Genomic DNA, 14,047 nt, shown 5'->3' on the forward strand with positions numbered 1-14,047 from the left:
TCGGCGCGTCGCTGTGACGTAATCGGTCTACAAATGCGGCCTCAGGAGGATGTAGCCCATGAATTTGGACATGTCCAGAGTATAATCGCAGCCTTTGCGGTTAGAAAATTGCACTTGATCATGTCGCGATATTATCGCAAATGCGATATATCGTTCAGCCCTAATTAGGATAATGTGGACGCACGAAATTCTGCAACATATGACATGTATTTACACTTGAAGCATAATAAAGTTACGATTAAAAAAATCTGGCATATAAATCACAGCAAACCCTCTGTGTGTTTACCCAGACACCCTGTACACGCCGGAGTGATGACACACACACACACATAAAGCACGCAAACTTGCAGAGAAACCTGTGCCGCTCGCTTCTCTCGGACAGCCCTCTGATTGGTCTCCTCCGCCATAGGAGGCGTGACACGCGGAGGTGGGCGTTTCACAAAACCAACCTCCACTCAGCTCAACCTCTCATTCACTACGGATTTGTCGAGTAATCTCAGTCTCCCTTCACTTATTTTTTTTTTTATATTCCTTTGCGAATATACAGAAATCTCTCTCAGATCTGCTGCGTGCGTTAAGTTTTTTAATTAACAGGTTCACGGATAAGCTTCCTTCGGTAAACTTTTAGGTGTTTTTTTTTTTTTTTGTGCACAACCTACCTGAGTTGTGTTCCGTCTCTGCACGCCTTCACTCCTCTCCACCATGGATTTGGTTTGGATTGTGGGCTTCGTTGGGAGCGTCTGCGCCTGGTTTGCTTCAGCGGAGCGGCACAGTGTCTACTGGAACAGCACAAACCCAAAGTAAATATGTTTTCCATTTGCGCTAATGTAGCGCACTTCGAATCGTCTTTGCGCACTCTTGTTTCTTAATCGGTTCTACAAACTGATTTACTTTTGGCATCAAACACACTTTTAACCGCATTTGCAGTGTTGGCAAAGCCGTTATCTTATATTCAGATGCACGCTGAATAGTTGCAGCTCATGTATATTCAGCGAGATGCCTGTGATGAGCGCCTGATAGAATCAACTGTCTGCTGTTGTCATGATAATGCGGGACAGTTAGGAGTATCTTCCCTCTTCGCCTCTTTCTGAGCTCTAACCTGTTATCGTGGTGTTGTTTACCTGTAATTCTTTGTTTAAGCTGTCCAGATTTAATCCGTTTCGCAATCTGTGTAGCCTACCTACACAGCAGCATTAGTTACACCAGGTTATGCCATCTGTTTATCTTTCTGGGCTGATATTGAGGCAGTTAAATAGTTCACGCTTAGTAGGGAAGAGAGCTGCTTTAAATGTAAATGCGGGGGGAGTAGAGGAAAGAGCGGGTTTCTGAGGTTTAGGACATTTAATCTTTGAATACTGCTTGTTTTATCTTGCCTGCATGTCAGCATGTGGATACAGTGTTTTGTGTGTGCGTGTGCTTGCAGCAAACATGTCAGTAAACTTCTCTTATGTCTGTATTCATGAGTTGCACATCTACCCGGGTTTGGATACAATTTTTCCCTGGCAAGGGTTGTATTTTTCTTTTTCCCTGTTGATATTTACAGGCTTGACTCGCTGCAGAATGTGTTGAAAGCTCTGTTGCAATATCCTCCCCATCTGACAACGAGTCCTAACCTCTGAGTAGAGTGGGAGGTTGCCATATCTCCTAAATCAAGAGCTATCACTTGGGTTCTTACGTGGCTGTCAGAGAGACATAGGGGTGTTCATATTTCAGGTGGTAAGACGAGTAATAATGGTGTATGACAGTGACAGAGGAGGTAACTTGAGGCCTGCCCAGTAGGTCACGCTGTGGGAGAGAGATAGATTGCTCAGGGAGGAGAAATTGGAGCTCAAATTGTCAGGGTTAGGGGCCATTTGGAGTAAGTGGGGGTCAATTAGAATTATGGTTGATGATGGCTGGGGTGACATGGCTCGGGGTACGAAGAGGGTTAGGTTTTCACTCCACAGATGAACCTCTACGTGCACCCCTACACAAACACACACACACACACACACACACGATAGGGCAAGTACAAACAGGTACTCCTGGCAGGCAATCCCTCAATCACAAACCAGCATGTTCAGTCGCACCAAGTGACGCCGTCTGAATCAATCAGGGCTGGGCTTACACACTTTCCCTCTGGTGGGCAAACACATATTGTATATTCAAGCGTTCTTCCACACAAGCTTACGTTCAACCACTTTCTCCCTCCTCATTTCCCCTGTGGTTAAAACAGCAGTTGCTGTTCTCAGAAAGTCCGTAATTACAACGACAAAGCCTTTCACAGGAAATCAGAATGAAGTCCCAGATGGAAAGGCGTTCTGCTGTGTCCCTGCTGTGGAATGACAGTGATCATTCCCATATATATACTGATAATCCGTCTTTTTGCACTTGCTTTTTTTCCAGATGACTGTGCTAAATCTCTCCCTTTAGCTACTCTTAATCCTGTTTTCACAGAAAAAGCACGAGAGTTTTTATTTGGTGCTTTTCATCATTCACCGCAATCTCCCCTCCCCTTTGACCTGTTACTTGATAGCGTGTTTTCTTTTTGTTGGTCCGGGTTAATTGTTCCATCCAATTGGTCAGAGAGCCATCGTTAATCAAATTGATCTGAGAGTGATCGCTTTAGTCCATGTGGTATATACTCATTTCCTTTTTTTCCCATGTGGGTGTGTTAAGGCATTTAGCAATAGACACACACACACACGCTTGTAGTTTCCCTTCCTAACATGTTTGTGTGCACAGCTTGGGGCCTGCTGACTTCAAAGACTTCCAAGGTCATATCTGCCTGTACCTAAGGACTACTTTTTATGTTTCAGCACAACAAAATCTCCTACTGTGTGTGTTTGTGTTCGTGACCTTTTTGCTTGCTGGCATATTTGCGACCTTTGTTTCTGATTAGCAACAGTTTAATCACCAGCCAGGTTTGACTGCCAGAAAGAGGCTCACCAGCGTTCAGCTTTGGTCCCGGCATGCCAGCGTGTGTTTTTTGTAAAGGGAGTGTCTGTGCATAAGCTTACTCACATACACAGCATCGCCAGATTCAAGTGACTCACACGCTCTCATACACATTAACCCAGGCTCACACACACACACACACGCGTGCTACACATTTGGGATTGATGTTGACATCGGCCCAGGAGCCCCCTGGACTCTACAACTTCGATGTGAGGCAATAATCTGCTCTTTCAGTGCTTCTTACTTCCTTTTCCCTTTTCCCTGTTGACAGAGCATGAGAGGACCACCACCTCCACCACCCCCACCTCCTCCTCTGCTTTGTACCTGTCTCTCCCTCTCTCTGGCACCTCCCTCCCCCTCTTCTTGGCCAGGTTCCCTCTGCAGCCTGGTTCTGTGGGCTCTGTGAATCTGTTAACCGTTTCATGGCACGCTCACACACACACACACGTTTGATCTCAAAGAAGTCTTTTAACTAATCTCTTATAATTCTGAAGTGATTTTCAGAACAGCTGTTTGACATTGGGTTAGCTGCGTTTCCAAGTAGTTTCAGCTCACCGTTCCTTCGTTAAAATGAGCTTGCTTCCTGCTGGCTCACACGAAAGTTATTTAAGGTATGTTTCACCCGCATGAAGCATTTTCTCGGTTTTTATCCGGTCAATGTGGCTTTTTTGTGATGCTCCCCATACAAATTGGGGCTTGCTCTTCACGGTGGGCCACAGAAAGAGAATAGTAACTGGTGTGACTGATCGAGGGTCAGAGTTCGCTATGTGATGAAGTGGCACGGCCTCTATCAATCTGTCAGTCATTCTGTCACGTCGGTGGTCCCTGAATACTGGCTGCCACTCAGGCCAGCCCCTCTTCACACAGCCGTGGCTCTGCCTCTGGGAAACTCTCTTTCTTCCCTCTCCTGTCTTTTCGGTCCCCTTCACTCCTTCACCAGCTTTTATCTCAACTTTACAAGCTGTCCCTTTTCAGTCTATTATTTCCTCACCTCCAGCTCTGGTTCTCAGAGAAGGGGAGAAGGAGGGAAGCATGGTAAGAGGTGTGGAATTTTTTTTATTTTTTAAATCATTCTTGGCACCCACAGCGAGCCGTCACAAGGCACTTTGCCCTTTCCTTCAGGGAAAAAGAACCCCCCCCCCCCCCCCCCCCCCACTCACACATACACACACTTTGCACTTTACCTTTAAAGCTTCCTTCTTCTACTTCCTTAAGAAAGGCCACTCCACTCTTCCCAGCAAAACTGTTTTCGCTCTCCTTTTGGCCTTTTAACGTGCCCATCTTGAACGTCTTGCTTAACAGTGGAAATGGTGGAGCCTGTCTGAGAGCTCAAGTTATTAAAGGAGAGAAATGAGAAGGAGAAAACACAGAAGTGTATGTGTAGGAGTAAGTAAAAGTGTCTGTGTGGGTGCATCCATGTTTGAGAGATGAAACATAAGACTGGCTAGTCCACTGGCGTGATTTGGTGGGGGCAATAGATATGAGATGCTTGCAGTTTCCAATTTAAATGAATAAAAATCTATTTATTTATTTTTATTCTTTTCTCATATACATCCAGAACACTTCACTTTTCAAATCCTAATCCAGCTTTAACCCCCTGGAATACCCTTCCCCTCCCCCTTCCCTTTAGTTGGTCTCCATATTTCTCTCAAAGTGTCCGCCCCCCTCCCCTCTCACCACTCTTAATCTGGCTTTGTAATCTGTCTGGTGCATTCAATCTGGAAAAAAAATGCTGCCTCGTCAGGCAGATGGTAATCACCTCTTTTGGGTTCAGTGACCACTCAAGTGTGTTGATGATTCCCATCTTTACAGTCTGCAATCATAATAAAATTTTACCTCAGTGATCACATTGATAAGGTTCTTCTTTTCCTTCCAGCTCACTTGTTCTTGCAGAGTCAGAACAGGAGGGCTTGTTTTATTGACTGAGCTAGATAGTGAATCGGGCCAAAGGTTTTAACTTCCCGCAGGCGTGATGTTGGTGTTACTAAAGTCTGCACGCTGTCTGCTGTGTGTCTCCTGCGAAGTGTTGCGCTTCCTGGTTACGTTTTTCCCGGGAAAACAGCGTATCCTGTCTGCACAATAAACAATACATTTCTCACACACCAGCACACGCAAGGGTTTAAAGGTCTGGATAAAAGGAGCTGATTGAATTTCCCAGGCTCACATTAGAATGAACACATTTAGAGTAAATAACTGAGCAGGGATTAATTGTTTAATTAGGGTTTGTGTTCCAACTTTCAAGCCAAAAGGATGATTTGGGATCTTCCTCCTGTCCCCGCCCCGCTGTCAAATCGCTGCATGTCTCTATTTGGGATTCTCCTCTGATCAGTTTCACCTCGTTTGACCTCGGCCAGTGTTTCTGCCCTCTGCCCGTCCTCATGCTTCTTTCTTATCTACACACCAGACTTCCCCTGCACCTTCCCGCTATGCTGCTCCAATCTACTCTGCTTTACAAGTGTTCAGTCCCACACATAAAACCAAGGAGGAAGAAAAGCTCCATTAGTACACAGATTTATGATTATGTTGCAATTACAATTGCGAACAGACCTCGCACTCTCTTTATTAGATGTGTCTGAGCCAGAGATTATGTGTGTGTGCGTGCGTGTGTCCTTCAGACTTGTTTGTCAATTCCTGGTGGCATTCAGTGCACGATGTGTTTGATTGAGGAAGAATTGGCCAGAAAGAGTCGGATATTATCTCTGAAATGAACCATTGTGGTTGTTTTTGTTGTGTAAATATCAGCTATTGTGTAACTTTTTTGTTTTTCCTTCTTTTTTGGGCCTGTTTGTTAAAGGTCTAGATGTAGTGTGTAAAGTTGTCTGCACAGCAACTATCGCCACCCCTGCAGGTCAGCTGTATTACCATAATTTCTACTTGACGTCATAAGCAAGAGCTACCATTTAATTAAAGGGTTTTTTTTGCCTGTACTCACATATTGTTAATTCTCACTGGAATTCATTAAGTTACAATCTGAGATTGTTTTTACAGGAGGAAAAAAAACATTAAACATGAAAGTTTTATTTCATTGAAAAAAATCAATCTTGCAAAATCGATTTTCTTATACAGATATTTGCCTGCTGAGAAATGTGATGTCAGAGATGACCTTTCTGCTTTGGCCCTTATAAGATACAAATGGCTCAGGGGACAGTATAAGGCAGCTGGAAAGAGCATATGTATTCATCTAACCCTCCTTAGTGCAGTGGAGTCGGCCAATTATTTCTCTGCTGAACTTAAAGCTTTGTCTCTTCGCTGGGTGGCAAAAGGAGCTCAGCTAGGTCAGCAAAGCACGCCAGCAGAATGACCAATGAACGGGGCGGACAAAGGTTGAATGACAAGACCAGAGAAAGCTGATTGAGATGGATGGTGAAAAGTCACACGGTGCAAAGAATGAAGGCTGAAATATTATGTTAACGGGGTTGGATCATATTTGTTTCTATGATGACCCCTGCATACCCACATCACATTGTGCTTGGCTATGCAAACGGTGGGTCAGAGAGCTGCATAGTTGGAATACCACCAGAAAAGGCTGCGATTGGTTCAGCAGGTCTGAGTGGGGGGAGTGACAGAGTTGACACTAGGATCTGGTTTGCTTATTGAGTGTTGAGAGATAGACAGGGAGTGGGAAGGGTCGGCTGACGTTGATGGATGAATGGGTAGGTAGATGGATGAAACAAGAAGAATCCGAGCAATAACATTAAACAGTCCCGCTTAACTCAGCTAAGTTTGGATCTGGAAAAAGCTTCACCTGTCATGGAGTCATGTGGTTTTGAGGGATTTATCTTGAAAAAAAGTACTCCCAGTTTCTTTCAGCATTCTAATACCACCTCTTGGTTCCCATTTTTGCACGGACACATTTGCACACACCCACACATATATATATATATAGCTATACATAGACAATGTGTCTTTTTTGAACTCCAAATCTTCAGTGAAAAGCCATAATACCCCTTCTCTATGTGAGAACAATAGATGTGGGAGTGGGGGGAAAAAGCTCCACCCTGCCTGTCTCACCCCTTACTCTGTCCCCAGCCGTCATTCCCTGCTCTGGGCCTCGCTGTCCAGTCTAAGCCCCTGTATTAAGTAGGGTCTGGTGCTGATGAATGGACCTCAGTTCAGCCACTGCTCCACCCAATAATCCAGGCTTGGGCGAGCCAATTAGGTGGTCCCCACATTCCGGTTCAGTCATCCGTTACGGAAAATAATCTTGTTTATGTGGTTAGGGTGACTGTATGAAGCTCTGAGAGACAGTGGGTTAAGAAGACAGGAACTCTTTTTGGAAGCTGTAGTGAGATCTGTGTAGTTTGTTCTACAATGACCTTTATGGACTTTAGAATAGATTTGAATGAATCTTTACAGAGATTAATTTCCATTATCCGTCTGTAGAATTTAAAATGCTTAAAAAGACCCTTCTTGCTGACTGTCCATGTAGAAAATTCTCCGGTGCTGACTTGGCAAGTGTCCGACCTTTGATCCGCGCCGCAGCTTCTTCGCCTCAGAGCTCTGACATTCCACAGGGTGAGAGAGTGCAGAGATGAGAGGGTGATGGATGGATGAAAGAAGGGGATAGAGGTAGACAAGAAAGCAAAATGCAGGCCAGAGAGATTAAAGAAGAGATTAGACTCCTGAAGTTTCCTGAAAAGGCTCCAATAAATTAGAAATTCCCTCTCAGAAGAGGAGGAAGAGTGGTAAGGAGCAACCTGTGACCACTTGGCATTCCCTCGCTATCATCTCTGTTCATTATTAGCATTTGTTATCCACCTTATCACCACTGAAACACACTCCCAGATTCCCCAGAGCACCAGAACAGCAACACACACACGCACACCTACTCAGACATAAACAATCCTTGACATGAATGTATCAGGCTGAGACAGACACTCGCACACAATCCTTGTTGCATATCTGCCATAACTCCACAGATCATCCATAAGTAGAGAGTACTACTCTGCTACTCCATGCTGACAATGGAAATAAACCAAAACAGCCTTATTGACTCAGAGAGGGAGACAATCTGGAGGAGGGAAATAACAAGGGACACACACTGGGGAAGGCTGAAAGTGAGAGGATTTTGTTTGCTAAAGTGAAGGTGGCATGGTTTGACTTTGTTGTTAAACTGTGTGACACAGGGGCCAAAGCTCTCTTTGAAGTGCGTTACCACAATCAGTTAATTAAGCTGATGATGTGGAACGTTTCAGTGCTGAGGCGTTGGGGGGTGAACAAAAGGCAGCAGGATAATTAAAACTATTTGCCATTAATAAAAGGCACTAGCCAACATCCCCTGGTGCGTTTTCAGTGGCGGTTCTCCCTGCTAAGTGAAGCACTCCATCAGTGCGGGCACACTGTGAATAGAAACACTGTATGAAACGGTGGCATTGATAGAGCAACAGTAGCACTCACATAGAAACATTTACTGGGTGAGACTTCAAAAGCCATTCCCAATTCAAGCCCTTTGACCCACCCCCTTCGCCCACGTCTATTCATCCCCCCGCGCTCTCAAGCCTGCAGGGGCTGGGAAGTGGGGAGAGGGAGGACATAATTACCCCCTTCTAGGGCGAGTTTAATACCCTTTTTTTTGTGTTTTAATTGCACCCCCTTCAACCTCCTTTCTAATGAACACATTGGGACCATACTACAACCTGTTTGTAATCAGGACTAGAGGTCAGGGAGGGACTGGCTATAGGGAGTTTGTTAGTGTGCGCGCGTGTGTGTGCTCAGGGTGTGCAGTGGGCTGATAACTCTGTCAGGCAAAAGCAGAGAACAACGGTGTTTGTTCAATAGTGTTATCGATTCGCCTGGAATTGAAAGCGGCATGGGGAAAAAACACTTTAACAGCAATCTGGTAAACAGAGCATGGCAGGCAAACTGCAGATAAGCACTAAGCTGCCTGCTCCGTAGCAAAATTATAATTATTCCTCTCCCCACCGAAAGTTGGCTGGAACTTGTTGGCAAGATGGAAGTTTCATTGGTCCGCTAAAAAAGATGCTTGGTTTCTAATGGGCCCGTGTTTCTGGCTTATCTGGCCATCGGTATTGATGGCATGCAGTCAGGCAGAGAGGCAAAGGGATGTGGGGGAAGGGAGCCAGAGGGGTAGTAGGAGTCAGGGCCCACAGTTTGGAGCCACTGTGTCTATCCTTTTACCAAGGGGGTACCAGGGAGACCCCTGGCAACAAACAACAACACCAGCTAACGAGCGACTGGAGCCAGGGCCTGTGCACTTTGATTGTTAGTCACACATATGGACCTTGTCACACAAACACAAACTCCCCAAATGCTACTAATACAACCACAAGGAGTGGGTGGAGGTGGAGGTGGTGGGTTGATAAAAGCCAGAATTCTCAAAGAGAAGCCTGTTTTAGGAAAGAAATGCCATCACTGGTGTCGGTTTAACACCCCACGGGCTTTTGGGAGCTCATAACTCCTTGAGATCTGTAGATCTGATTAAACAGCAGTCAGTTAGCTATCTCTCTTTAGGGTTAGTGTCGAAAGGCTGTCAAACTATGCGTATATTCGTTGCAAAAGCAACAAAACTCTATATTACACACACATCCGCCCTGTGTGTTGTAAAAATATTTAAGTCTGTCAAATTTCATCTACTCTCAGGGAACCCCTGGCGATCCAGAACAGTAGGAGACGGTAAACTGATAGGCATCGAGCTCAGTACCATGGGAGGAGATGTGTGTCTGCCTGTGTGGGTTCAGTGGGTGTAAATAGTAGGTAGCTACAGCTTTAGGTTGTTGATAGATGGGAATTACTGTGAAGTAAGTGTGATTTTGTGTGTGTGTGCATGCGTGTGTGTGTGTTGCTTGTGGTCAGCTACCGCTTCAGGCTGGTGATAGATGGCTTTGGCTGAGAAGAGAGCATTAGCTGTGAGCCGCCCCTGGAGCTCTCACTGAGTCAAGAGGATGGGGACAAAGCTGAAATACCTTCAGTGACAATTCCCTGGAGACAACCTCATAATATCTCTGATGGTATCCCCCTGAGGGCGACGGACTCATGGACAGTTGAGATAAGGCCAAATGAAACTGCACCAAAGTATTCTAAATTGTTCTTTAAGTAGTCTAAGCTTTCTGCAGTAATCAGTGTTTATGTGCGCACATGTGAAGCAGACTAAAATGATGCTTTTTGTGTAAGTGCTTTTTTGAGCCAGCTCTAAGAGGAGATGGGAAGTTTAGTTTACTTAAGGACCATAGTAAAAAGGGTGGAGAGGGTGGAAGAGTGAAGGGAGGGTTGAAGGGGGAGGCAGACAGTCTGACTGTCTCTATCTGTATTTGTAATGAGAGGGAGTGTGGTGGAAGACAGTTACAGACTGTCACCAGACTCATGTTGTATCTGTGCCTATCTATCTGACCCTAATGAGTGGGTTAAGACAACCCTGTTCTCAAAAAAAGCTGGGACGCGGTGTAAAATGTAAGCAAGAAGAGACAACAGTGATTTGTAAATCACCTGCATTTATTTAGAAAATGAATCAAGGCAACATATCGGATGTTGAAACTTGGGGCATTTATTGTTTTGTTTTTTGAATTTGATGCCAACAACTCGCCTCGAACAAATTGTGGCAGGTGGGTCTTTACTGCTACCACTGTCACGTATCATCTATGAAGTGTTGTAAGAGTTTTAGAGCTGAGGGATATCTGTGTTTTTGAACTATTCTCAAATTCAGCTGCTCAACAATTTGGGGCCTCCTTTGCCTTTTTTTTTTTTTTTTTCAAAATGCGGTGACCAGGCCGAACTGCAATCTAGCCAATTTACCCCTCCTCAGCCCCCTAATTTTTTTTACTACTGAGCTATGCTGCTGGAATATGTACACAATGTGGTTTTTCTTGCTGAAATCAGCTAGAGCTTTCATGAAAAGGAACATGGGAGCACATGTTTCTTTAAAAGCTCTGTTTATTGTTCAGCCATGATGGCGCTTTGCTAGATGTTTAGGTTACCCCTGCTGTGTGCACTAAGACACCATCAGACCATCACAGATGCTGACTTTTGAAGTGTGTCCTGAAACAAGTGAGGAGATGCAACAGCCATAATTTCTTAAATCATTAAGATTGGTTCAGAAATTCCACTTTGCCTTAGTCCGTCTTATCCTGTGGCAGATGCTTTTGCCATTTCCTTTTGCTACCCCAGTTATAGTTTGTCTATCCTTAAGCTTTTTTTTTTAGATTGAGTTGTATGTGACCTTTATTTATATTCTTGTCTCTATCGCTCGCAAACTCAGGTGTGTTTCCACTTTTTCTGTCATTATGCATTCTGCTGCTCTATCTGTGTGTGTTTGTTTGTGTGTGCATGTAGCCTGCAGATGTCAATACTCATCTCCTGTGTTGACGGGCTAACTGACTACTAATGTTTCTCGGTAAACATCATTCAACTCCAGGGAGACACGGGATCAATGTGCACTCGTTGCTAACTCTCAGCACAGCAGCATCAGCTACACTGGCCTCCCGTTCATCCATATTTATGGGCGTGTCCTCTGCAGATCACTTTTTCCCCTTATCGCGTTTTCCTTCTTCGTTCCACCTGAACACGCATATACATCCTCTCATACAAACATTCTTTCTTTCTTTTGCTCTCTATCTCCCATTCCTAGACCTAACAGTCTTTCCTCTGATTTCCCTGTTGAATACCGGCGTGTAGCCGATCAATATATAATCAGAGGTTTTGAGGCTTATATTTATTACTGCTCCGATGCTATAAGCACGGTTATCGGTCTCCTGCCACTTGAGTAACCTGCGTCCTCTCCCTCATCCCGACAGGTTTCAGCGGGTCGACTATGCTGTGGAGGTGAAGCTTAATGACTACCTGGACATCGTCTGCCCCCATTACCCGCAGGGTGAGGTGCCATCGATGGATGCTGAGCGATACGTGCTGTACATGGTGGAGCGGGAGGACTACGACAACTGCAAGCCGCAGTCGTATGACCAGATGCGCTGGGAGTGCAGTCATCCATTTGCCCCTCACGCTCCTGAGAAGTTCTCTGAAAAATTCCAGCGTTTTACTCCTTTCACCCTGGGAAAGGAGTTTCGCCAAGGAGAGAGCTACTACTATATCTGTAAGTGTCACGGATCCTGTCCTAGTTCCTAGTTAAACTCATTTTCTAATAACACAGGGAGCATGCAGCCAAGATAAATGTGCTTGGAACTACATGCCAACTCTTCAAATTGACAGCGTTTTCCTGTTCAACATATTAGCTTTTGGATGTTTGCATGACACAAAGTCAGTCATAGAAATGTGGTACTTATGTAATGATGACTAGATGCTAAACACTAATGCTAAGCGATCCTTAAAGTTATCCTAATTCATGCTAAAATAAACATGGACGTCTTTTTGAGACATTTCACTTGGAAAAAAATCTTTTAATCTTAAGGTCATTGCAGCTCGTTGCCTGGAAATGCTAAAAAAAGACTTCATGTCAATCCATCTAATTATCCCTGATTCACAGAAATCTTATTTTTGCAACAAAGTGTGACCTGGGTGGCGTTTGCATGTTTGTGTACCAGGTGTGATAAGCTGCAGCTCAGTGGCCAGCTCTTTGAAAACTGGGGCGCTGGCTCACTTTGCCAAGTTTTATGCAATACTAGCCTTGCTGTAAACTGACCACAAAGCACAGGCAATGTTGTCACCCTGGCCATGGTTGTAATTAGATAAACGGCAGGACAAGACACACTCTGCCTGGTCACAGATGGCTTCCCGGGGCTTTGTACCGTTGTTTTTCTGTTGCCAAGGGTTTGTGTGTCAGTGTTTGTATGCGCGTGTGCATTAAGGTGGATTAAGGGGCCAAGAGAGGATAAGTGTATTAGTAAGGATGTTAACGCCTGTTTTGTTTCTTTCTTCTTCCCTGCAGCCAAACCTTTGCACCACCATGGCCAAGAGTGCCTGAGGCTGAGGGTGGATGTCATAGCCGCAGATGGTAAGTTTTTGACCACCCTCTTGGATGAAAGGAAAGCAGTACAGTCACCTCTAACAGTCGTGTTTTAGGCTATTGCAAGACAGAATGATTGATGGCCTTTTTTTTTTTTTTCAGGCTCTCAAGAGGCCAGAGTGGCTAAAGGGGGCACAGGTGGGACTGCAGTTGGAGCCGGTGGCGGGGTTCACAACCCATCCAACAGGCTGCCTGCAGGTATGTAGCCCAACCCCGTGTCCTATCTAATTATCTCTGACCCTAAAACAATCCAGGTACATTTGGGGTTTATGTAAATTTATGGTACTAATGTGTTTTCTTTGTCTCCTGTCCTCAAGCAGATGACCCGGTGGTTATCCTGCCAGATGTTCAGAAGAGTGTACGGACAAACTCCGCAGCGGCAGCTACATCCCTCTCAATCCTCTCAGTGCTAGTCCCATTTTCGTTACTGTTTTTGTTGCACTGAGAATACATAAAAAGGATTTCTGTTGGCAGACTTTTTTTGGGGTTTTTTTTGGGGGGGTTTTTTGGGGGGTTTTTTTTTTTTCAGAGACTACAATGAAGACAGTCCGTGGGGTTGAAAACCACTGACTTAAAAAAAAAAACATGCCCAGTGCTGGCCGCAGGGAGAGACTTTTGAAGCTTGCAGAGTACAGATGGACTCGCTTGCACAACATGTGCTGAGCAACTTTGAGCGTTTGAGACAAGTACTTGTGCTTTGTCTTATTATTTTTTTGTCCAAAAGATGACAGTATTTTTCTGGAAAGACTAAGCTCTCCTTGATTTGTGCTATTTGGGGCTCCCCCATCAAACCGACCACTCTGGAGGAATTCCCTGCAAGAGAGAAGAAAGAAGTTGAAGAGGAACCTGAAGTGGCTGAAGGACAATCAGGAGCTACGACACCAAGTTAACCAACTTTGAATTTTATTCTGACATGGGGGACAGGGAGTCAGCATTTAAAGAAACAAGAAAGGAAGAAAATAAAAAGTAATCTCAAGCCTTTTGAGCCAAAGATCAGTCATCTCTCCAACTTGTACACTATTCCACCCTGAGTACTGCGTACTATTTGTTGTATTGTTATTGTAGCGGTATTGCGTGACCTTGCTGTCCCAGGTGATTGCGTTCTCTTAATGTAGCATTAACAGACACAGAAGTTGTTCTCATGACCACCATTCCTTCGCAGACCATGTGCTTATATACTGTAGCACTAATACTGCA

At 44.8% G+C, this 14,047-nt stretch overlaps 1 protein-coding gene across 2 annotated transcripts; it reads left to right on the forward strand.

Moving 5' to 3' along the window:
* Window positions 1-472: 472 nt before the first annotated feature.
* On the forward strand, window positions 473-13,346 carry efna1a (ephrin-A1a). 2 transcript variants are annotated; one of them, XM_005740660.1, is made up of 5 exons: window positions 473-800; window positions 11,685-11,980; window positions 12,773-12,838; window positions 12,953-13,048; window positions 13,168-13,346. In XM_005740660.1, the coding sequence occupies exons 1-5, from the start codon at window positions 703-705 to the stop codon at window positions 13,293-13,295; spliced, it is 684 nt and encodes a 227-aa protein (XP_005740717.1). In that variant the 5' UTR covers window positions 473-702; the 3' UTR covers window positions 13,296-13,346. The 2 variants fall into 2 exon arrangements, with proteins under 2 accessions (XP_005740717.1, XP_005740718.1); XM_005740661.1 differs by having other exon boundaries at window positions 13,171-13,346.
* Window positions 13,347-14,047: the final 701 nt, after the last annotated feature.

The sequence above is a fragment of the Pundamilia nyererei genome, unplaced genomic scaffold (assembly GCF_000239375.1).
Source record: "Pundamilia nyererei isolate P.nyererei 1_Seehausen unplaced genomic scaffold, PunNye1.0 scaffold00102, whole genome shotgun sequence".
NCBI classification, from domain to species: domain Eukaryota; kingdom Metazoa; phylum Chordata; class Actinopteri; order Cichliformes; family Cichlidae; genus Pundamilia; species Pundamilia nyererei.

What these genes read in the sequence shown, in the direction of transcription:
- efna1a (XM_005740660.1), top strand. Translation starts at nt 703, where the DNA reads ATGGATTTGGTTTGGATTGTGGGCTTCGTTGGGAGCGTCTGCGCCTGG. An exon ending in TGGAACAGCACAAACCCAAA is followed by an intron (nt 801 to 11,684) that starts GTAAATATGTTT and finishes TCATCCCGACAG; the next exon opens with GTTTCAGCGGGTCGACTATG. An exon ending in ATCCAACAGGCTGCCTGCAG is followed by an intron (nt 13,049 to 13,167) that starts GTATGTAGCCCA and finishes CCTGTCCTCAAG; the next exon opens with CAGATGACCCGGTGGTTATC.